Genomic DNA, 25,191 nt, shown 5'->3' with positions numbered 1-25,191 from the left:
CTTTTCTACAGGTATTGAACTGGCTGGGCTTTTAACCATCATTATTGCTACCTGTAAACATATGAAGGGGAAGGTTAACTGCTATAAGTCGTTGATACGCTTCTTACTGCTCTTCGTAAATTCCCTCCGATTGAGGATTACTTCTGCTTTGCAGAAATTATCTGCAGGGGGCCCTGCATAATTTATAACAATCTCTGGCAAAACCTCAGAAAAAAGATATGCTTTTGACTTAGCCGGATGTCAGAGGCTGCGGCAGGACCCAGGGAAAAGGCTCCCCTGGTGGCGTGAGGCTCTGGGAGCGACCATCCCAACCGAGGGACGGCCTCTTGGAACTTCCTTCTCCTGAGGAGTGTGACAGTTGAAAAGGAAGAAAAAAAAGAGCCGCAAGCAACACAGCTGCCAATGAAATAGGAAAGGGATTGCTTTCAAAAGCACGTGGGGCTCTCGCTGGACGCTCTGAGCTCATCCACGGGACAGGAGCGCAAGGCCATGCAGTAGAACCTCAGCGTGGGTCTAGGAAGAGACAGAAATGGCCCAAGAAGTCAGCCTGAAATCCCTCCGGGAATCAGAACGCGAGGTGATCCTCCAGGTCCTGTACCGGGACCGGGAGGTTCAAAACATCGAGGAGGAAAGGATACGGTATGCTGTCATTTAGTGGGTGGGATGCTTTCGTTTTTTGGCTTTTTCTGCTTGGAGGCTGCTTCTACCGGGCGTGTTGCTGCTTGCTTCCTACCCAGCTTCTCGTCTGACAAGAGTCGGAATGAAGGGCTGTAGGGGGAGGTGACCTTTGCTGTGTCACTAAGCTTCGGGGATGGTAAGGGAAAGAATGCCTTTTGTTTTTCCGTTAAAATAATGCCTTTTTTTGGTGATAAGTTTGCTGTCTGTCAGCTCGTCCATTTGCCTACTTGGCAGGAATAATTCAAGGGAAGCTTCCAGGCTTCTCATACGCCCTTCAAGGGAAAGACCTCCGGCTAAGGGTTTTCCTAAATTATTTTTGGTGGTAACCAAAGGCACAAAGAAAGCAGCTTAGAAACAGCAAATCTGCTGGCATCCATTCCTGTCCTTTTCTTTGCTCTCTTTTGCTTCCCAGCCAGCTTCGAGGGAAGGGGAAACCTGCCCAGCCTGCTCTCCGACTGATCTGTCGACAGAGAGCCTCCTTCCTCTCTCTGAGCTCGGCGGGCTGTTGGACATTAGTTTAACACTTAACAAAGCAGGGCTGGGCGGTGTCCGTGGTTAGCTGTCAAGGTCCATCTTTAATATGGTGATGCTTTGTTTATCGATCGATGTTTATGGAGAGTGTGAGGTCTAGAGAATAAGTAAATGGAATAGGCTTTTTGGTTTTGCTTTGTTTTTTTTTCTCTCGTTTTTTTTTTTTTTTTTTTTCTTCTCGGTACGCGGGCCTCTCTCTGTTGTGGCCTCTCCCGTTGCGGAGCACAGGCTCCGGACGCGCAGGCCCAGCGGCCATGGCTCACGGGCCCAGCCGCTCCGCGGCACGTGGGATCCTCCCGGACCGGGGCACGAACCCGCGTCCCCTGCATCGGCAGGCGGACTCTCAACCACTGCGCCACCAGGGAAGCCCTGCTTTGTTTTTAATGGCAGAACTCCTTCAGAGTCTGCCAAGAAAAATAAACATATAAAATAAAACTTTGGACCACCAAATGTCTGAGGAAGGAGCGAAAAGTTCTGGTTAACTAGAAGGTACAATGTTCTTTTTCTACCCTCCCCTGTTATCCCAAAGCTCTCTACGTGTACTTATATTTTCTTCCACTAAAAAAATACACTGAACAAAATGGATTTTTCTTTGATGATTCAAGATCTTTCGGTGATTTAGAAGCATCGTTTTGAATATCAACAAAGTAACATGGATACTGTGGTAAAAGGTTTTGTTCCAAACGGTACTGATTCTAGAGCAAATCCTGAAAGTTGGATGTAAGCTTGTTTCTTGGGGTTAGCTTCTCTCTTCTAAAAGTAAGTAACAGTAGGGCTTCCCTGGTGGCGCAGTTAAGAATCCGCCTGCCAACGCAGGGGACACGGGTTCAATCCCTGGTCCGGGAAGATCCCACATGCCGTGGAGCAACTATGCCCGTGCACCACAAGTACTGAGCCTGCGCTCTAGAGCCCACGAGCCACAACTACTGAGCCCGAGTGCCACAACTACTGAAGCCCGTGCGCCTAGAGCCCGTGCTCTGCAACAAGAGAAGCCACCTCAATGAGAAGCCCATGCACTGCAACTAGAGAAAGCCCGCGCGTAGCAACGAAGACCCAACGCAGCCAAAAATAAACAAATAAATTTTTTTAAAAAGAAAGGACATGAGAGCAAGCATTAAAAAAAAAGTAAGTGAGGGGCATCCCTGGTGGCGCAGTGGTTGAGAGTCCACCTGCCGTTGCAGGGGACACGGGTTCGTGCCCCGGTCCGGGAAGATCCCACGTGCCGCGGAGCGGCTGGGCCCGTGAGCCATGGCCGCTGAGCCTGCGCGTCCGGAGCCTGTGCTCCGCAGGGGGAGGGGTCACAGCGGTGGGGGGCCGGCGTACTGAAAAAAACAACAACAACAAAAAAGTAAGTAACAGTAAATCAACTATACTCCAAAAAAATTTTTTTAAATAATAAAAGTAAGTAACAAAGACATTTCATAAAAGAGTATTCTGGCTAATGATACCTTCTGGGGTCCAATGTAATGTGCCTTTGCACTAGGGCTATTGTCCTGGGGAAATAGGGACTGAAAGTAACTGACCACCCATAGAAAACAGTAGCAAAAGCATAGCATCAAGGGAGCTCAGCTCAGTGCTCTGTGATGGCCTAGATGTGGGGGAAAGGCGGGGAGGGAGGTCCAAGAGGGAGGGGATATAGGTACACATATAGCTGATTCACTTCATTGTACAGCAGAAACTAACACAACATGGTAAAGGAATTTTACTCCAATAAAAAATTTTTTTTTAATTTATTCCATTAAAAAAAAGCATAGCATCAGTTAAATAACTTTACTGGGGAACTTAAGACAATAGCAGGCATGTATACCGTATATTTATAGATCATTCCCTGCCTTGCAGTTTAGAATTGATGCCATTTTCTGCATTCTTCCTCTTCTTGCTTGCTATTATAATGCCCTTTGGGCACACAGGGATGAACCTAGAGCAAAATCAGCAGCTAACCCCTCCGTGCCAGCCTTAGTGTTTATGCTTTGCCATTTAATCCTCACAGCAACCCTGGGAGGTAAGGCTTGCACAGCCGAGAGAACCTCTGAGCCTCTGCTCCAGGACGTTGCAAGAGATCCTGGTTCACACAGCCGTGTTGGAACCCGGGGGTGCTGGATGCCAAAGCCCCGTCTTTCTCGCCATGGGTGGTGCTGTTGGGGCCCTCGCCATGTAGGAATTTGGCTGGCATCTGTCCTTCCACTCAATCGCTTCTTATCATTTAACTCTCTGGGCCACAGGAAACTGAAGACACACTTGCAGCATCTCAGATGGAAAGGCTCGAAGAGCGGGAGCCAGGAGTACAAAGAGAAGTCCTGTGCCCGCTGCCAGCAGGCCCTGGGGCTCCTGCTGAACCGGGCGGCCGTGTGCCAGGGCTGCAGCCACCGCGTGTGCGCCAAGTGCCGAGTGTTCCTGAGGGCGACCCGTGCCTGGAAGTGCACCGTGTGCTTTGAGGACAGGTGAGGATGGGCCAGGGAGCCTCAGAGATGGTCCAGGACAAACTTGATAAAGACAGCTGTCACTCCTCAAACTTAACCGGGAAATGTTTGCAGAGCGCTTAATATGGAGCTGCCTTTCTAGAAGTGGAAGTTATTGTAATTCAAAAATGCGTTTTGTTCTATGAAAAAAGTTTTGTTTTGTTTTGTTTTTTAATTTACAAGTTTGCTTGTAATGGCTGAGGGGCAGTTAAGGTAGGAGTTAAGATTCCTTTCAATTTCTTACCTGGTTCATTTTGTTAGTTTTCTTAGAGCTTAATTTATCTCTTTGAGGAAAAGTGGAGTGAATTGTAACATAGAGAATATTAGAGTGTCCTGCGCAGCTTTATTAAGGCCTTTTTGAAGGAGGCAAGCTGACCTGTATTGGATGCTCTACTAAAGAAATGGGTATGCTTTCTATTAGTGATAGCGTGAATCTACATTTATTCTAATCTTTTGATGTTGTGAGGTTTTAAAATATTTTAACCATGGAATTAGCATTTTTGAAAATGATAAAGAACATCTGTGGCTTGGTCTCACACCGTTCGAAGCACGAACGGGCTGGTCGTCAATTCCTTGGAAACACGGGGAGTGTCTGCCTCTCGTGGGGTAGCGTGCACAAGGACATCACAGAACTTACGAGAGGTAGATATGCTCGCCTGGTGTGAATCTAGGAGTGGAATCAGAGACTGAGATTTGAAAACAACTTGTAAATGTTGCTGTGGATGCGTGAGTGACCAGGGGACTGAGACTGTGAGAGGTGCTTACACAGTGTGGGCACAGCAGCTGCGTTTTCTGTCCCCCTAAATCTGGAGCATTGTGTCTATGGGCATCCTGATATTAACCTCCTTACATTTCCCATCCCTTCGCAAGGCTTAATGTATTTCAGCCAGTCATTCGAAGGCAGGTTGTTCAACCAGATTTCCCTGTCCCTAAGCTCCCCATCTCTGAAGCAGCACAGGTCACTCCCACGTGGTCAGAGTTATCTCTTATCTCCACACATCACGCGTTTCCTCAGTTTGTGAAGCCAATGCCCTGCAGGCTTTTCTCAGCTTGAGAGGGAAAGACCAAGATTTACTGAGAGTCCCTGGCCGCACTTGTGCTCAAGCAGGTCTGGGCTCTTGAGAGAGGAGGAAAGGTCCTAAGCTCTCCAGTCAACCATATAGATTTGGTCGATAAACACTAATGATAAACACTGCGTCGTAAGGTATTAAATTCTTCGGCACTTTTTCTTCACCTAGTGGTTAACTCTAAGCCACAGGGTTATAGGACAGGAGCTGAGGCAACCTCCCAGGAAGCTGGCCCTGCTGAAATGTCTGCCCCGGAGGGCACCATGCCCGGGGCATTGCAACTTTACGCTCTAAGCTCGCGAAGCGTCATTTCTGAAACCCCAGCTTCCTTATGTTGAAATAAGGATGTTTTTCAAATTATCTAAGATGACTGCGTTGCTCTGAGTGAACTGACATAGGAAATCTTTTGGGGAGAGAGCTAAGTAATTTATAACCCAACTCCCCCCTCCCCGCCTACTTTCTTCGAAGCTCTCTGCTCTCTCTCTCTCTCTAGTTTTGTCCACGCTGGGCTGCCTTCCAATCCTGGGGCGAAACCAAAGAAAAGGCTTGGTAAAACTTGAGGATAGGCGATAGTCGCAACTGAACTGGGACCTGGACAGGTTTTTGACCCTATCATTTTCCTCTCCCTGCTTCTTCCTCAGCCTAAGACTCATTCCTCAAGAAGTGGATTTGCTGTGGGAACAGGAGAGAAAATAGGTTTTAAAATCAAGAAAGAAGAAGCCCTAGGGTAGCAATTTTAAACAAGCAAAACCAATGTATAGATTGCTGCAGTCAGTGCCAAAGTCCTGTGACCAGCGCTGGCCTTGGGCTTGTGTTGAGGGTCCAGAAGACACCTGAGGTTTCTGCCTTCTGGGCAGGTTTTCTGCTGAGGACCCCAGGAACTCAGAGGAGGGAGAGGCGAGGGAGGGCTGAACTGGCTCAAGGTGACTTCCCAGAGCACCCAGGTGGGAGCATTTCTGGAAGCGGGTTGGGATTAGAGAGGGAGACAGACATTGTCAGGGAGAGGGAACATCGTGGGTATGAGTGTGGACCACTCACCGCGTGGGAGGCTGTGTTAAGCATTTCTTGACACCAAATGTTTTATTTAAATCTTCAAACAATCTTACGTGACAGCTACCACCATTATCCCAATTTTATAGGGGAAGAAACGGAGGCTTAGAGACACAAGGGAGCCCAAGCCCATGCGGTCAGTAAGCCTAGAACCTGGTCTCCAGAGTCCCGTCTCTTCTTTTTGTTTTAAATTTAAATCACTGCGAGTGATCCAAAATTATTTTTAATGGTAAAAATGAACACATACAATCCAGTAGACTATTACAGAGCCATTCACAATGTGATGTGGTGCTCTGTTAACACAGAGATGCATACCAGCTGTTGTGAGTTTCAAGAGCAGCTTATAAAACCTTGTGGTACACTTTTCTTTCAGTTTAAAAAAGATACATAAGCAAAATTATCTGGAAGAATATATATCAAAGAAATGATTCTCTTTCTCTCTCTTTTTAAATTTCTAAGGTCCTTGTTGTTTTATCTCTTTTATATATAGTAGTGTATATCTGTTAATCCCAAACCCCTAATTTATCCCATCCCTTCTTGATCTCCTCCTTCTCCTGCCTTCTGGGAGACTTGCCTGGAGGGATGGGGTCTTCAAAGCCACTCGGAAGAGTTTGGATTGGAGGCTGTAGGAAATGGGGTGTGAGCATACACACTTTGCCAGAAGAAAGCCAGGTGAAAGTCTGCCTGCATTCTGCAGGACAGACTCAGGAGGGGAAGATGAAGGTGAATGAAGCAGGTGAAAGTCTTTTCAGTGAACGAGGCGTGAAGGGATGAGGCTGGCGGCAGTAGAGATGGGGAACGTGAGGGACAGTTCACCAAAGGGGTGATGGAACTTGGTCATAGGGGACGAAAGAGGGAAAAGTGAAAAAAAGTTCTGAGGACTAGCAAAACTGATAGCTCTTCATGCTTAACTGGAACAACAAAAGGAAATAGAGAGTAAAAGAGAAGCAACAGAAAGAACTAGGTAAACAAAGGCAAGTTGGAAAGGACTTAGAAGGGAAGGTTGGTTGAAAGTTGCTTCCAGTGATGGGGGCCGTGTGTTATCCTTAGCAGGAGCCATCAGAAGAGGGGTGATTTGGGAGAAGGAAAGAAGAGAGAGTCAGATTCCTAGAATTTGGAAAATGTAATCTTTCAAATTTCAGACTGATACTCCCAGTATTTTCATAATCCCACGTTTCGGTAGAATACCGAATCACCACTTTATATCCACAAGGCAAATGACGAATGCACGAGAATGGAAGAATTCCAACTCATTAGATTGTAAATCTTTCTGCTCTTCAAGTGGGTGAAAGGTGTAACTCTATAAAAGATGGCAAAGAAACTGAATGCCAGCCATGGTTTAACAGATTTGGCCAAGGATTTTGGCTTGGTGCCAAGGTTAAAGTGACATTTTCTACTGCTTCTCCTTGTTTCAAAACTTGATTTCTTCTTTTTTCTAATCTGATTTTTAGCATTGTCGATAGGAACTATGTTAATTCGTTTCACATGAAAAAGTACATAGACAAGTTAAATATACTGAGTATAATATTTCACATAGCTTACATTTATAGATTTTCAAGAGGTTAGCCATACATTTTCAAAAGGTTAGCCACTAAGATTAACTTCACAGAGAAAAAGCCTTTTGTTCTTTGAAATACAGTTTTTTCTTCTTAGTTCTGATTTGGAGATAGCATCCGTTTTAGTTCTCACAAGAAAGCTTGGCTGTTTCACATGGCATAGGTACACTGCTTTCTGTGGGAACAGGATAGATGATAATTACGTAAAGGATCATGATATTCTTTTTATCCATCGGCCAAATGAGAGTAAGGATTACTTAACAGCCTTTGAAGCCTTATGTCACCAAACATATAGTGAAAAAGTGGACATTTATGGGATACTTTTTGAAAAAGTTTATTTTTGAAAAGCTTATTTCGTGCTTACTGAAGGGAATGTTTTCACAGTAGTTTGAGTATCATTTTTATTGTTGCTGTTGAAGCTGCAGTTTCTTCTGTGGTCAGCACTTGAGTAGTCACGGCAGGTCTCGCTTTTAAAGCCTTTTTGAGATGAGTAAGCTTTCCATACCCTTGAGTTCATACTCGAAGTTGTCAGCTCGCTCAGTTCAGCGGAAACTTTTCGCCCTGCAGGAAGGTCAGTGCCAGGAGGCCATTTTCCCAGTCTGGCACTCAGCGTGGTGGTGAAGTGCTGCCTTGCTTAAAACTCTGGGCTGAAAGGTAGGCGAGAGCTAAGGATACTGGGGACGTAGGGATGCCAGACAGGCTTGTACGTCCTTTCCAGTCATGTGTTCACAGGAATTTCTACAATAACAGACCCATGTCCATAGATCAGACCAAGAGTGCATTCCAGGGCCAAACAGAAGTCGTGGGTGGATTTACCGATTTTAGACGATTCCACTGCTGCACTGTTTCATGAATGCAGGTGTCTTTGAGACCATGATTTCCCAATTTGCAGGTCCTTTATTTTGATTCATTTTCAGTGAACTGAAGTGTCTCTTCAAAGATTTTTCTTCCTAGAAGAGCATGTGGGTGGCATGTGTCCTAAGCCTTTGCCTATCTGAGGACGCCTTCGGTAGCCTTTTCTCATGAGTAAGGACCTCACTGGCTTTTAAATCTCAAGTCCCAACTTTTCATCTCAAAGTTCAGTTAATGTGTTATCGTTGTCTTTTGGAATTTAATGTGACAGAGACATTGGAGACTAGCTTTATTTTTATTTCTTTATTGATCATCTGGATTTTATGTACTAGAAGCATGCATCCTTGTAATTAAAAACAGTTTCCAGTACATGCCTGGGTCTGAGTCTCTCCACATTGATTTTTATGAATAAGGAAAGTTCCTTTGAGCTGCCTGTCTCTTGGATTTGCTTGTTTTGTTTTTTAAAAAATTACCTTTTACTGTGGCAAAATACACATAACCTAAAATTCAGCATCGTAGCCATTACAAGTGTGCAGTTTAGTGGTATTAAATACATTTGAAACCATGGGTAATCGTTAGTCAAATCCATTTCACCGGCCTTCACTCATCAAGGTCATCTACAAGACCTGCATGCCCTCAGTGATTGTCCTAAACAGTGAGATGTTTGCCGGAGCTGTTTTCCAGGAACTTGGAGTCAGCTGCGTCTAGTTTGAGCCGAACTGGTTAAGACTGGCCCAACCCTCCAACTGGGCATGCGCGAACGTCCCGGCAGTGACCTTTTGACGTCAGAGGGCAGAAAACGCCATCCTCAGGTTGGGCTGAGCTCCTCCATCTTCCCACGTGCATAGACCTGTATAGCCTAGTTACTGCGCAGAAGGGCGATGACCCACCTTTTTCCAATCACCATTCCCCACGCTCCCCACGCTCAGACCGCCCTGCTCCTTTATCCTTCATCCCATAAATGCCTGGAGCCCCTTGCCTTCCAGGAGGTGGATCTGAGGTCTGTTCCCTGTCTCTGCGCTGTTTGCTACCAACCTCAGCGTCCCAGCGTTTCGGCTTGCTGCGCGACGGGCAAACCAACTCGGCTAGGTAACACATTTGCGTTATTATGCGACCATCAGCCCCATCCGTTTCCAGGCTTTTTCATCTTGCAAAACGCAAACTCTGTAACCATTAAACATTTCTCCCTATTTCTCCCTCCCACGCTCCCCACGCTCAGACCGCCCTGCTTCTTTATCCTTCATCCCATAAATGCCTGGAGCCCCTTGCCTTCCAGGAGGTGGATCTGAGGTCTGTTCCCTGTCTCTGCGCTGTTTGCTGCCAACCTCAGCGTCCCAGCGTTTCGGCTTGCTGCGCGACGGGCAACCAACTCGGCTAGGTAACACATTTGCGTTATTATGCGACCATCAGCCCCATCCGTTTCCAGGCTTTTTCATCTTGCAAAACGCAAACTCTGTAACCATTAAACATTTCTCCCTATTTCTCCCTCCCCCCAAGCCCCTACATCCTACTTTCTGTCTCTGTGAATTTGGCTACTCTAGGTCCCTCACATAGGTGGAATTATACAGTGCTTGTCTTTTTGTGACTGGCTTATTTCACTAAGTATACTGTTTTCCAGGTTCATTCGTGCTGTAGCATATTGCAGAATTCCTTCCTTTTTAAGGCTGCATCACATTCCTTAGCGTGTATGGATCACATTTTGTTGGTCCATTTCATCTGCTGATGGGTGCTTGGGTTGTTTCTACCCTTTGGCTCTGTGTGAATAATGCTGCTGTGAACATGGGTGTACAAACATCTCTCTGAGACCCTGCTTTCAGTTCTTTCAGATATATACCCAGAAGTGGAATTGATGGGTCATATGGTGGTTCTGTTTTGAATCTTTTGAAGAACCGCCATACTGTTTTTCATAGTGGCTTTACAAATATACTTTCCCACCCACGGCATGTGGGATCCTCCCGGACCGGGGCACGAACCCGCGTCCCCTGCATCGGCAGGCGGACTCCCAACCACTGCGCCACCAGCGAAGCCCTGTTGTTTTTTTTTTTTTTAATGGTAGCCGGTAATGGGTGTGAGGTGGGAGTTTGCTTATTTTTTGACTCGGTAACATTTTCTTCAGTCCGGTCTAGTTATTCTGATTATTCTTCTATGCCACTTGCCCTGGCTTCTTCGGGAATAACTTAGGTTGGCCTTGTTCTCTATCCTACATTTGTATTATTTTCTCCTTCAATATTTAATGTCTTTTTCTCTCATGTTCTGCGAAAGCATAACTGAGTCAGCTTTCCAGACTCTCCATTCTGCTCTTTCCTGCTGGTAAAACAGCTGCTGTTCTGCGTTTGCATTGTTCGTTTTGTAAATTCTTCCTTTATTCTAGTCTATTGTCTCTTCACTTCAGCCTGGCTTTTCCTTATGTCTTTGTTTCCTTTTCATGGAGGCGGTTTTTAAATGCTTTTGAAGACAACTGCTTTCTGTAACTTTCCCTGGTTCCCGCAGTGATGCACCTTGAGTAGCCGTTCCTGGTCTGCAGGACTCTGTTTCTCCTGCCCGTGGCCTTTTGTCAGAGGCTCTGCGTTGTCTTCAGACATCCAGGTTCAGGGTTTGCCAACAGAGTACACGCTCCTTGTCTCTGTGGTCTCGTGACCTGTCGGGGGTGGTGGAGTCCCTTCTTAGATCTATGGGGAAGACAGGGTGATGCACGACGTCTAACTCGATTTCTGTTTGAGGCTTTAACAAGTGCAGCTCTGTCCAGCTGCAGTAGAATTGTTACTTCTTTCATTGACTAATTATCTGATGTAAGAAACCAGGAATCACAAACTCACGGCCACCAGGCTGCAGACAGCCCACAGGCTTTGTTTTGTTGGCCTGCTCCATGTCTGATATTGATCATTGTAATGCCTTAAAACGGGGCATGGGTTCTGCAGCTCAGACAGTGCCCACCCCTCTCTCTTGTTTCATCCCTTAGCCACTCTCTCCGTTTGGAGTGTCTGCTCGGTGCCTGAGTTCGAGATCCCTGCCCCTCTACACATTTAGAGGGTGTGAGGTACATCGTGCCTCGGTACCACCAGGGCTCCACCCATGTCGGTCCCACCTTCTCCCTTCAATTCTCGGGGTGCTCCCTGCAGGGGTGGGGATATTCATTCATCAACCCACACGTAGTCACCAGCCCCACCGTGTCCCTCGGCTGTGCTCGTGGCTGTGGACGCCGGGGGGCGGGGGGTGTGGGCGGGGGGGAGAACCTGCCTTCTCTCTGCAGTTAAGTAGAGTTATTCATGTTTTGCAAGAAGTGATGGTATCTGCTTGGTTGAAATCGTTTATCTTCATCTTGATTCTGACTCCTGGTTGCCTAGGATTTAATCACAATGATCAGTCGTTTTTCCCGTAAGAACATTGAAATCAGATCAACTGAGCTAGTTGATGGAGGGAAAAAAACCTCATTATTTTGCTTTGTAACTGAAAACCGCCTTAGGTATAAGATTATTTGAAGTAAAAATTTTTTTCAACTGTATGGGTGCATAGGACCACTTCAGCTGGGAATTACCAAGCGGTTGGACAAGCCAGTACAAAGAAATTAGGTTGATCTTAGTTTTACAATATTTGGCTGCTGCTTTTGGTGTTTTTATAGCTTGTTTGTCTCATAAGCCACCAAGGCTTTTCTTGAGGCTTCCTTGCCTTCGGGGCACTGGTTAGAGCACAGATCTGCCTGGGAGATGTGTGTCTTTAAGGCATTCAGAGAATCCTGGCATGCAGATGAATTTTCTACCTCTTGTTCATTGAATGGTAGAAATACATTGAGCAGTTCTAGGGACACGATGCTGACTCTTCTTGGAGCATAAAGCATGTGCTTTGGATGTGACAGCTTACCCACCTGCAGGTGCTAGTAATTTGAATGCAAAGTAAAAGTGCGTTCCAGCAGGCCTCTTTGGCTCACTGCTTGCGATAGTAATGAGGTCAGACTATTGAATATGTTTCTATTAGGGTCCCCCATTCATCGTATTATTGAACGTTTGCATGCGAGAATTTGCAAAGTGCTTTTCAACAGTTATTTTTCTTTTGCTAATGAAATGACAGCATTAGCAGAGTTCAAGGCTATGAAAATGGATGCTGGAACCTCCAGCAGTTTATTAAGAGCTGCCGATGTACCGTGTGCTTGGCGTTTCTAGTTTCAGTGACCCTCATGCAGAGTTCATGCAAAGTCAGACATGGAACTCTAGATCTCTTGCTCTCTTCACCATCCTTGGATTTTGCTTTCTGAGATGGATTTATCAATTGATCGAAAAAGTTTTAAAGAAACAAGTCATGATTCTGTGGGAGAAATTTAAAACCGTTAATCTACTGCTGGGTTCAGAAAATGTTCCAAATTCTGATTGAGTCATCGGTGAGGGGGGAGAGAAATAATCGATGTTTCCTTTGGTTACGGTGAGTCATGCAACCCTGTGTTGACCCTAATGAGGACAGAGACACTGCAAGATCTGCTCACCTCTGTCCTAGACAGTAACAGCCATAAATGATCCTTCTTATAACACTTGGGATTTGTGTGGACTGGGAGCCCTTATGAAAACCATTAGGGAATAAATGCTTATTGAAACAGCTGATTCTGCAAAAGTGTTTATGGAGATCCAGCTCCAATCTAGTTCTCAAAGGAAACAGCCTCAAATGCAAGAAGTACTTGTCATCGTATGGTTTAGGCCTGTGATACTTTTATCCTTCCATTCTTTAGTCACAGAGAAGCCTAAGAGACCTGTGGGTTTGTGTTCAAATCTGTCCCTGCCAAGGAAGGCCCTGCTGGAATTTCACAAGTAACCCGTTGGGGTTCAGTTAGATGATTAGATGGTAACGTTAGATGGCTATAGCACTAGGAGATACGAATATTCTACTTTATCTGCTTCTCATATAGGTTCTGAAACCAGGGTTAGAAGAGGACTTTGTGATAAAATGTTGTAAAATGTAATAAAAATAAAATGTTTATGCTGCGTTTTCACCTTCCTCTCCTCCGTCCCCTCAGCTGTTCTTCCTTTCTCATGATTGTGCCTCTGCGGGTGTGGTTACTTCTCAGCGGTGGCCTGTGTCTGGCTAGCTCAGCTGACGGTAAATTCATGGTTTGATTTGCCGCTGAATTCTTAGTTCCGATCTCTCTCAGGTCCAGTCTGAGGCCATGCCCGCCCCCAGCACCTGTCTCATATGTAAATGCTTTTGGTCACAGGTAATGGGCTGGAGAGTGTGAGAGAGGAGATGAGCTGGAAGGGTCACCACCCCCAGGAAAATAAGCATCAGGAAGTGACGTTTGTTTATCAGATGGAGGCCTCCTTGTTTCCACATTTGATTTTCCTCTCCGACTCTCCCCTTAGACTTTGCCCCGCTGTATAAGGATGGAGGAAGCGTCCTCAGAAATAGAGCAGCTGTGGGTGTGGCAATTGAAAGGAGCGTGAATTCAAAGAACCGCCCCCCGTTAATCTCTGCGAACTTTCCCTGGGTTTTGATCCTCTGCTTGCCTTCAAGTACCAGAGGGGAAAACTTCCGTTGAGCTGCTGAGTTCTCCTTCATGTGTTTTGTGTCGATTTAGTAGATTAGATATCTGAGTTTCTGATTTTACGGATGAAAAGTTTCCCGTCTCTCTAGTGGTATATCACAGTTGCATGTTTTATATATCTTTGGCTCTGAATGATAGTGACTGATTATCAAAATTCTGTTGCCAAAATTCGTAAATGCTCTGCGTATGTTTTCCTTGTTCTGGTCACTAAGCGTTGGGAATAATCATTTGCATACTAATCAGAGAATATAATAGTTGTTAACAAGATGAAGGGGAGGGAGTTGGTTGATGTCTTTTGACAACTACTAAAGCTCCATAGAGAAAGATAGGATACTTAAAAAAAAAATGTAGATTGCAATATATTTGTGAATTTACTGCATTTGTAAGCATTAACTTAACATCCATTTGAGATCATATATAGCCTGAAAGAACCTAATGGAGAATGTATTTCAGTAAGTACTTATAGAAGAGAATTTGACTGAAGTTTTCATTTTTCTTAAATTTGCATGACTTAGGAATTGACAAGTTTTACGGCACATTATTTTAATGGTGTGAATAATTTATAGTATCTGTGTGTTTAACTTTTTATGTCCTGAAAGGCTATTGACAATTCTACCTTTCTGAGGCTCTTTGAGGTTGAGGGTGGTTTCTTTAGAAATTTGGAAACTTGGAAACTATCAAGAGTAAAACAGGCTTTGGGACTTCAGTTTCAACCGGTGACCGTACAACGTGCTCCCGTGCTGCCGTGCCTGTGAGTAGGATGGGAGGGGACGTAGAGATGCCTAGGAAGCCGCTGTCAGACCGGCTTCCCAATGAGAGATCACGTCCCCTGTCTCTCAAGTGGTCCCCAAATCTCCAGTGAAGCCCTTTGATCCCATATCCCAGACTTCAGGTGCTCCCAGGAAACTTCTCTGGTGAATCTGCTCTTTTGGCTCTTGGTAAATGTTGTAGTTAGCTCAAACTAACCTCAGCCTAACCTAAGGATGATCTCTTTCTTAGCTAAATAGACAGCACTGAGTTTCTTTGTTGATCTTCCTTCATGCCATTGCTCCCCACCATAAACATGCTAAATTGATCATTTTGATGGCAGCCTTGTTTCTCCTTGTATATTTATTGTGTTACATTACATTGACATGCAGGGTAAAATGTACCCAAGCAGAAACTCCAGCTTTGCTGCTTTTTAAAAAATCTTATCTTTCTTTTTATTTTACTTATTTTTATTTTTTATTGAAGTATAGTTGAGTTACAATGTTGTATTCATTTCAGGTGTACAGCAAAGTGATTCAGTTTATATATATGTATATATATATATATATACATATATATAAAATGTATTCTTACATATATTCTTTTTCAGATTTGCAGCTTTGCTGCTTTCTAGTCAGATCACTTAATCTCTATGGGAAATCTGTATAGTTAGGGATTTGGGCCAGAAATTTGAACTCTGAGGTCCTTTGCCAGACTAATGTTTTGATGATATCTCCCTATCTTGTATGAGCCAAATACGGCACCACCCACATCTCTCTCTGAGGCTTCCTTTCTGCTTGCTTTTCAGAAACGTGAAAATAAAAACTGGAGAATGGTTCTTTGAGGAACGAGCGAAGAAATTTCCAACTGAAGGTAAACGCTCTCAAAATGTTTACTAAAGTAAAATGACATACTCCTAGTTTTAAAACATTTGGTATTAAGATTTTGAATATGAAAAACGTTAACAAGGCGCGGTAGATGGGCTTCTGTCCGGTCAGCCCTCCTGTTCCTTTTGTCTAAACTTCCCTGCCTCTGTCCCTCAGCTCATGCGGTTTACCACCTTCGCTTGTGGGGCTTCCCTGTGTACCCGCACTTACCCCAACCCTAACCCTGCTGAAATCCACCTGTTTTCCATGAAGTTTCCCTGACTTCTGCTTCTGGGGGTGATGTCTCCCTCTCCCGAAACCCCGGTTTGTAAATACATCTCTTCCATAATTGTTGAAATGCCTCATATTATATCATTATTTGTGCCCTTCTCTTTCTCTCCACAAGCAGAAACGGTGCTTTTAAAATCTTATTAGCTCCTTACAGCCCCAAACCTTGATCAAAATGACTGAATGGGACTTCCCTGGTGGTCCAGTGGTTAAGACTCGGCGCTCCAATGCAGGGGGCCTGGGTTCGATCCCTGGTCAGGGAACTAGATCCCGCATGCCGCAACTAAGACGCGGTGCAGCCAAATAAATAAATAAATATTTTTTTAAAAAATGATTGAATGAATGACTGAAGACCACAGTGAGTGAACTGCGTTAGAATTTAGCAGATACTGGTGACTGTGAGGTGAGCACATGTGACTATGTGAGTGGAGGGGTGTATTTGGTTTGTGTACCCCGGATGTCTTATAAAGTACTTGCAAAGTTGACATAATGGTGTGATTAGTAACTGGGACTCGAGGCCATGGAGGAAACAGGTCATGCTTTGGTTACAGAAGTGCCACGTCACAGCATGTGAGCTGTGCAGATAAGAGGATAACTTATCAGGCAGAGGCGCACGCACGTGTCATCAGAATAGAGCAGAGGCAGCATGCTCTGTACACCCGCCCCGCCCGCGGTGGTAACACGGGTGGCGCCCGTCTCTGTGGTGCGTCCCCGTGGGGACTGCGCACAGGGGAGCCTGGACTGACCTACCGGGGATGTGGGTGGCTGGAAACACTTTTTTTTTCGGGTGGGTGGGGGGAATAGTAACAGTTTGAGGTGGAGAAATAAGCTATTTAGCCTCAACCAAAGTGTGTGTTGGCGCGTAAAGGAAGCCATTCGTCCGAGTTCGACAATCGGCTTTCATGAAAGCACCGTGCACCGAGATTTAGTCGGCGGTAACTTCTCCCCTGGATTACATTCCTGGCTCTTCTTACTCAATTTCTTGAGTGATGATTCTGCTGAGTTTATGAGGAATCTGGCAGAATATATGCTGATGGGAGTGCTCCAGCCAAAAAGAAAAAAATGCAGCGTGTATGATTTTTATCTAGACGTGTGTTTCTCAATCCTTTTTTCTCCAGTGTCCCCTCTCTAGTTCCCAAACAGCCTTGTTAACACTTTTTCCCTAAATATTACCAGTGCATGCAAGTTTCCCATCCCAGATATACTGCATATCTATCGCTACATATTTATGTACGGAGGCCTTTGGGAGCAGAGCACACGGTTGAGATCGCGAAGATTTTTTTCATCTTCCGAGCAGTGTTTGCTCCCTTGGGACCATCAGCCTATATCCATTGCGTCATCTAAGCGAGCAATGGCAGTCTGGAGTCTTCCTATACATTTTATTGTTTTGTTTCTTGAAAATACATTTTGGTGGGGAGGCTAGGGTTTTCTTCAGGCGGTAGATAGACTCTCATTTTTTTTTCACATCTAGTTCTAGCTCAAAAGTCTGTAGAGAGTGAAGTTTCTGTTATTTCTCAAACCAACTCACTGAAGACATCTCAGAATTTTTGTAATACATTGTAAGTTTCGGTACCATTACTTCGGATAGGGACGTTGATTTGCCGGCCGGAATACGTGTGTGTGCACGTGCGCGTGTCCAGCACTCTTCCTCTTCTGAGTGAGAGGAAGAAGTAGGTTATCCTGGTGATAGGAAGGGGAGGAGGAAAGAAATGAGACTGACTTCCCGGGTTTCTCGTTCTTGTCCGGTGACTTTCCAACCAGAGTGAAAACATCAGTGAGGAAAAAAATTGGAGGAATGAAAGCCTAAGCATAAATCATCCTTTTCAATTTTTGTCGTCTCTTCCCAACGTATAAAACAAACCAAAGAAAAAACGAATCCTTCCTTCTCTTCAATGCTTCCTCAAATGCTGCGGTGCCTCATTTTCCTATTGTCCGATTTTAGTAGAGTTGGGCTCGGAAGGCGTGGCGAGATGAAGAAAAGTGCCACGTTAGGGGCCTCACAAGGGGGACCGTGCGCCAGACCGCAGGTGGGGGGAGGTGGGGAGGAGACGAGTCAGCGAAGGTGGCCCAGGCTAGGATGCTGCAGTTTTATCTGGACAGGCGGGAACTCTACCACACTTCTCTCTGTCCCCAGAAGAGACTGAACTGAGTTTGGGTGCTCTATCAGTTGAGGGCCAGGTAGGAAAACAGAAACCACACAGATTTGAAGGAAACAATTTAGTTTAGGGAATAGGCTCAACAGGTATTGTTGGAGGACTGGAAAGACAAAAGGAGACCAGCGAGGGAGCACAGGGAGGTGAGCTCAGGCGGCACACATGGCCAGGGCCGCTGCTGAGTGGGTGCTGGTGAAGAGGAAGGGTCAGGCCCCTCCCCCTCTCCCTGACTCCCGGCTGCCTCTCCCACTCCCTGCTGGGCCCTAATAGGCAGCCAGCTGCCACCTCGGTGCTCTGATGTGTTTGAGAAAAAGTGTGATTCTGCATATTACCTAGTGTGTTTGTCGTAAGGGTGTGAGCACGGCTCTTTCCAGCCTTCTGCATCCTAAGTGGAAGCTAGGAAAATGAGATGGTGGCTTAAACCATGAAAGGAGACGAGACAGCTCAAATTTGCGCCTCTTTCTAGGCATTAGTTACCTATTGCTGGGTTAAAAGTTCCTCCCAAACTTAGTGGGTTAAAACAATTAACATTACCATGTTATATGGTTTCTATCCTCAGCTGAAGGCTTGCCTGGGGTCGGGGGATCTGCCTTCTGGGGGCTCCCGCACGTACCTGGCTAGCTGGTGCTGCTGTTAGCAGGGGGGCTTCGGTTCCTCCACGCCTAGACCTCTCCACGGGGCAGTTTGAGGGCCCTCACGACATGGCGACTGGCTTCCCCCAGGGCAAGTGACCCAAGACAGACCAAGGCAGAGCTCTGCGATCCATCTTCATATTAAAAACTTTTTTTTATTGTGGTGAAATGTATACGTGATATGAAATTTACTATTTTAACCGTTTTTGACTCTACAGTTCAATGCCATTAAGTACATGCACTTGTTCTGCAACCATCACTACTGTCCATCTTCAGAACTTATCATCCCACGGTCTCCCCTTGCAAAGCCCCTCGTAACCACTCTCCTACTTTCTATTTTCTGTCTCCATCAATATCTTTATGGCCTAGCATCAGAAGTCACACCCTGTCACTTCTGCTGTATCCTATAGGTCAGCTCTATTCAGGGCGGTAGGGACCACACAAGGGTGTGGATATCAGGAGGGGGGACTCACTGGGGCCCTTGAGGAGGCGGGCTCCACATCCTGTGTTCCCTATCCCAAGCCTGGAACCTCAGAATCCTTCTTCGCTCCTCTCTCTTCCTCCCCACCCCATATCCAGTCAGTCAGCAAATACTGCCATTTCTCCCACCCCCGTCTCTTGACTCTTCCTCTGGCCCATCATTCTCTCTTCCAGTGCTGCGGCCCCTAGCTCATCTCCATGACTCCACCTGCTTCTCCATACTCCATCCTCTGTGAGGGGGGAGATTTCTTTTCTCTTTTAAAATAAGTTATTTTCTGATTATAGAAGTAATGCCTATTCATTGCAGAATATTTGGGAAATGCAGAACAATAGACAGAAGGCAATAAAAATCCCACCACTGGTTAAAACTACTATTAGTTAGGGACCTCCCTGGAGGTCCAGTAGTTAAGACTCCGCGCTTCCACTGCAGGAGACGTGGGTTTGATCCCTGGTGGGGGAACTAAGATCCCACATGTCACGCGCACAGACAAAAAAACCCCAAAAAACAAAAAACCCACTGTTAATTGCACACACGCGCACCACACACACACACACACACACACATGCACACACTCTCCTGGCCCTCTTTCTAGGTGATCCTGTGCATGTGGGTGCAAATACAGACTTAGCAATTAAAAAAAAATTATTTATTTTTGGCTGCGTTGGTTCTTCGTTGCTGTGCGTGGGCTTTCTCTAGTTGTGGCCAGTTGGGGCTACTCTTCGTTGCGGTGTGCGGGCTTCTCATTGCGGTGGCTTCTCTTGTTGCAGAGCAAAAAAAATTATTTATTTTTGGCTGCGTTGGTTCTTCGTTGCTGTGCGTGGGCTTTCTCTAGTTGTGGCCAGTTGGGGCTACTCTTCGTTGCGGTGTGCGGGCTTCTCATTGCAGTGGCTTCTCTTGTTGCAGAGCACGGACTCTAGGTGCACGGGATTCAGTAGTTGTGGCACGAGGGCTCAGTAGTTGTGGCTCGTGGGCTCTAGAGCACAGGCTCAGTAGTTGTGGTGCACGGGCTTAGTTGCTCCGCGGCACATGGGATCTTCCCGGACCAGGGATCGAACCCGTGTTCCCTGCATTGGCAGGCAGATTCTTAACCACTGCGCCACCAGGGAAGTCCCCAGACTTAGCAATTTTTAAAGTGTGTTTGTGGTCAGAGTATATGTAGGTTTTTGTCTTGCTTTTAAAATTCAGCTTAGCATAGACATGTCCTCATGCTATTAAGACCTTCCAACATACATTCATGACTACATAACATATATCAGATGGATGTACTACCATTTATTAACTTGTTCCCTCTTGTCTGTGAGTGTATCACTGTATTCAAATTATCATATTATAGATAATTCTGCAATGAACAGCATGTACAGGTATCTTGGCATCTCTGTTCGTTTCCTTTGGACAGATTCTTAGAAGGAGAGTGACTGGTCAGACGTGTGAACACTTGAGAGGCTTGACGTGTTTTGCCAGACTCCCCTCGGGGAAACGTGCGCTCATTCACCCGACCCTGGCAGGTTCGGGTCCAAGAGCGGCCCCCTCACCACACTCTGGCCCCCATTACATCCTGTCTTCTTGAACATGATTTCAAGTTATATTTGTAATTTTGTTCTGAATGTAAACCTAATATACATTCATTGAAAAAAAAAAAAAAAGAAAAATGAAGAAAAGCATAACCATGTTAAAAATATGGTGACTTCACCCTGAGAACTGTTTATAGTTGGTGCATGTCATTTCTGTTATTTGGTGAATATATGTATCCATATATGTACATATATGGATAACTCTTCTACACACACATTTAAAAAAGCGTTTAGACTAAGCCATAAGGAATTGATGTTCTTAGGTTAAAAAAAAAATTGAATAGAGGCAATTTCATGAGTTGAGCTAATGTGTTTACAAAATTGGGATCAAATGGTATATAGGCTTTTATACTGATATTTCTTCACCTAATAATTTACAAAGAACTTTTTTTCATATCCTTAAATGTCATTTACTATATGATTTCTGGTGACTGCATCTCATTCCATCATTGGAATGTGGCAGCATTTATTTAACCAAATTGCTATTGTTGTAAAGTTAAGGAATTTCAAGTTCTGTTGTTACATTTTTGGGAGCTTATAATATTATTAAAATAATAAATAAAAGTGCAGTGAACACGCTGGTAGATAAATCTTTGTCATGGCTCTGAATATTGCCAGAAGCAGGACAAGATGAAAGGTTGGAAAGTTGCCTCCAGGAAGGGTGTATGTACCCTTCTCACCAATAGGAACTGTCCTTAAAAATAAACAACAGCAACTTTGTCATCTGGTAAAACCACATTTGTCATCCAAAATAGTTACTTGCTGTTTACTTTAAATTCTTGTCATGACTAATGGGGTTGAATATTTTCCACCTTTTTGACTTTCTGTAGATGTTCTTCATATTAAGGGTGTTTGCCCTCTTTGGTCTTGTAAGTTAAATATGTATCTTTATGTTTTCTGACATAGAGTTTTTTTTTCCTTGTTGATAGTCACATCTACCTTTTCCTGTATAATTTCTTTCTTTTATGCTTAAAGACTCCTTCCTTATCCTGCCATCGGTTGGATGTCCGTATTTACTTCTAATTTCTATGTTTTATTTACGTTCATCTCTTCACAATGCATCAGGAGGCCGGATCTAATTTTACTTTATTCTCCCAAGCATCAGTTTTCTCAGTACAATTTGTTCCATAATCAGTCCCTTCCCCATTGGTTTGTAACCCAGGGCCATTGATTTGCACAGCTTCGGGGCACCGCTCACCTTGTTCCCCAGCCCCGAGCCCTGGCAGGGTGGTGGGGTTGACCACGTGGATGAGACACCCAGATTTTGAATTCTTTGAGGGTATGAGCTATGAGCAAACGAGTAAGTGAATGAATGAAGCAAGGATAGAGCTGTTTGGAGATAACAGGTGTTGCTGTATGTAGTAGGTACCCATTGCCAGTGGTGGCTCCGACTAGGCACCTAAGAACGAAAACTTAGAGTTCTTTTCCTTTTTGGCATCCAGAAACCTACAGCTAAATTTAACGTCCAGTTGAAGTAATTCCAGTAATCAGCATGCCCTCTGTCACCCAATTTCCTTCTTTTATGTTTCTACTTATCTCTTTTAATGGTCCTGTTGGATATGTGCCATTTAAGATAAATGCTCCCCAAATTCCCCTCGAAAGTAGATCAGGTGTAAGTAATAATCCAATGAAGAAGAATAGGTATTAATTGTGGTAGTTTGTTTTGCTAGTTTTCCAACCATTAAAAAGATTTAAAACCAAAAATGAGCCCCAATTCTCCATTTTTGCAGGGAGATGATATGAAAAGTATTTAAATATTTTGCTTTCCTTAAAATTTTTTTTTTCTGATTATAGACTGGCTTTTTTTCCCTCTAAGGTCTTGTAATTTAATATTTAGTTTTGTTGTCTTAATGCCTTATATGCCATAGTCACATTTCACCTGTGGTATATCAAAATGATCAAAATGCACAGATCTTCAAGGGCATCCAGGGCATCTTTAGGCAGCGCCCTGCCCTTCTGGCACTGTTACCTCCCCCTCCACCCTCAGGCATTTGGAATCTCCCTGCAGAGGGTTTTACTGCCGCTTCTGAGGCCCCTGCTCCAGGATCAGCTGAGGGCTCTTTCATATTAAATTCAAAGTTCCTGATTCAGTGGGACCAGATGGGACCCAAGAGTATATACAGACATCCCTTGATATCCACGGGGTTTGGGTCCAGTACCCCTTGGGTACCAAAATCTGAGGCTGCTCAAGTCCCTTATATGCAATGGTGTAGTATTTTCATATAACCTATCCACATCCTCCCATATACTTTAAATCATCTTTAGATTCCTTGTAATACCTAATACAATGTAAATACTATGTAAATAGTTGTAAATACAATGTAAATACTATGTAAATAGTCTCCAGTGTGCCACAAATTCAAGTTTTGCTTTTTGGAACTTTCTGGAATTTTTGGTTTTTGAAAGTTTTCCACCGAGGTTGGTTGAATACAGATGTAGACCCCGTGGACACAGGGTCTGACTATATTTGACACGTCCCCAGGTAATTCTTCTTATGCACTTTAAGTTTGAGAGGCACTGGTAAAGTAACAAATTTAATGAACAATTGTGATGGAACTTTTCTAGATCACTAATAACTAGAAAACAAACTGAAACCCATCTTTACTTACTCTTTTGGCATCTGCTAAGCATATAAAGATAGTGCCCTCTTCTGGCTCCTTGCTGTACAGGTAGGTACATGTTTTACTTTATTCTTTAAAAAAAAATATTTTTACAACTGTGACATTTTATGACTTGATATTTGAGCTTTAAAGCAGAAAGGTCATGGCACTAATACTTTTAATACTAGTACTTTTCAAGTTTAAAAATGATCAAATGTGGTATATAAACAAGATATTGTGGTTTTTACTCTATTGTCGATAATTGGGGAAATCGTGTAGGAAAGCTTCACTTTAGACAGAGCTTCTGTTAATGGTCTTGGGGACCTACTATATAACTAACCAGGATGATACTATGCCTAATAATTATGAAGGGAAATAACTTTTCTCTCCCCTTCTCAGTGGTGAATGTGATTCAGTTCTTCGTGTGACTTTTCAGAGTTATTCTTGGATGTAGTCCATCTGATTGCAGGGCCATCATGACAGCATCTGACTGGCTGTGTGTGCCTGAAACACTCAGGTCTGTGAATTAAAAGAAGTGGGTACCAGTATGTATGTAGTGACTCTATCACAAGGCCCTGCCTTTATCGACCCTCTATACTTATTGGCTCAGAAAAGCCCTTCACCCGCAATTTAGAGGATTCTACAAAAATGATTCAGGCAAGCTTTCTGTAAGTTACAAATGCAGTGCCTAGTGCTTACTTTGATGAGAGGGTGTCTTTATGAAGTCATGTTTATTTCCAGGTATAAAATTTTGCATGTACTTTTTGTCTTATTTTAAAGAAAATGTGGCATCTTACTCGGTTGAATATTTTCTTCTCACTACTCTCTTTAGGAGGAAAAGACAAAATAGGTACCCAGAAAAGAGTGTGGTGAAATGATTTTCAGAAGAAGTGATTTTCCCAGCTGATTGCATTGCTTGTCACGTCCCTGACAGATGTTTAGACTGGTCCATTTAAACTGGTTAGAGGGCTTCCCTGGTGGCGCAGTGGTTGAGAGTCCGCCTGCCGATGCAGGGGACACAGGTTCGTGCCCCGGTCCGGGAAGATCCCACATGCCGCGGAGCGGCTGGGCCCGTGAGCCATGGCCGCTGAGCCTGCGCGTCCGGAGCCTGTGCTCCGCAACAGGAGAGGCCACGACAGTGAGAGGCCCGTGTACCGCAAAAAAAAAAAAAAACAAAAACCCTAAACTGGTTAAAACAGAAACTATCAAGTCAGATTATGGTTAATGCAGTGAAGTAAGACCTTGACTTTGTTTGTTTGTTTGTTTTAGACCTTGACATTTGAACTTTGTTTTCAACCAGTGTTTCTAGGTGATAATCTTCTGGAGGCAGGTTCTTGAGTTTGGTCGTCTTTGGTTTCATGATGCCTTTGACTTTGTCCATAGCAGCAACTCAAAAATTGAATTGTTTAGACTGTCCGGGTTTCTTTGAAACTATCGATTCACCCCAGGTACATATTTTTTGTATCTCAAATATTCGCCAGGAGACTAGGGCTTCCCTGCTGCCTTCTGAGCCCCAGTGCTCCGACCAGGACCATTTCTCTGTCTCTGCCTCTCCCGCCATCCTCCGTGCTCTGTCCACTACCCCTTGATAATAAGACTGTCTAGGCAGCCCACATCTTTGGTCCTGAATTGTCAAGACCAACGCACTCTCGGTCATCGCTTTTCCTATTTAAATGAACAGAATGGGAAACCAAGGTGAAATAGTTGAATAGGATTTCTGAATTCAGAATTCATATGTTTACATGTTTAGACTAAACTACTGACTAGGGTAGTTTCCAGGGAGTATCTTGACAATCGGACAGTAAACTATTTATATGAATACATTTTTTAAAAGACCAGACACATATACTTAAACAAGAAACCATTTTATTTTATTTTATTAGGTATTTAGTCTTTATTCTGAAGCTTATAGACAACAGTTTTTTATTTTTAAATTTTTTTTTTATACAGCAGGTTATTAGTCACCAACTTTATACACATCAGTGTGTACATGTCAATCCCAATCGCCCAATTCATCACACCACCACCACCACCACCCCCGTGGCTTCCCCCCCTTGGTGTCCATACGTTTGTTCTCTACATCTGTGTCTGAATTTCTGCCCTGCAAACCGGTTCATCTGTACCATTTTTCTAGGT

General features: G+C 44.4%; 1 protein-coding gene across 1 annotated transcript in view; it reads left to right on the top strand.

Moving 5' to 3' along the window:
• Positions 1–377: 377 nt before the first annotated feature.
• The window catches only part of SYTL3 (synaptotagmin like 3), an 81,700-nt gene continuing 56,886 nt past the window's right edge, over positions 378–25,191 (top strand). The window contains exons 1-3 of the mRNA XM_055087412.1: positions 378–639; positions 3,432–3,650; positions 15,273–15,337. Coding sequence (XP_054943387.1) covers positions 530–639; positions 3,432–3,650; positions 15,273–15,337 — 394 coding nt within the window. The 5' untranslated portion in view covers positions 378–529. The remainder of the gene's footprint in view (positions 640–3,431; positions 3,651–15,272; positions 15,338–25,191) is intronic.

Source organism: Physeter macrocephalus, chromosome 10 (assembly GCF_002837175.3).
Source record: "Physeter macrocephalus isolate SW-GA chromosome 10, ASM283717v5, whole genome shotgun sequence".
NCBI lineage: Eukaryota > Metazoa > Chordata > Mammalia > Artiodactyla > Physeteridae > Physeter > Physeter macrocephalus.
This window is presented reverse-complemented; position numbering and strand designations above follow the sequence as displayed.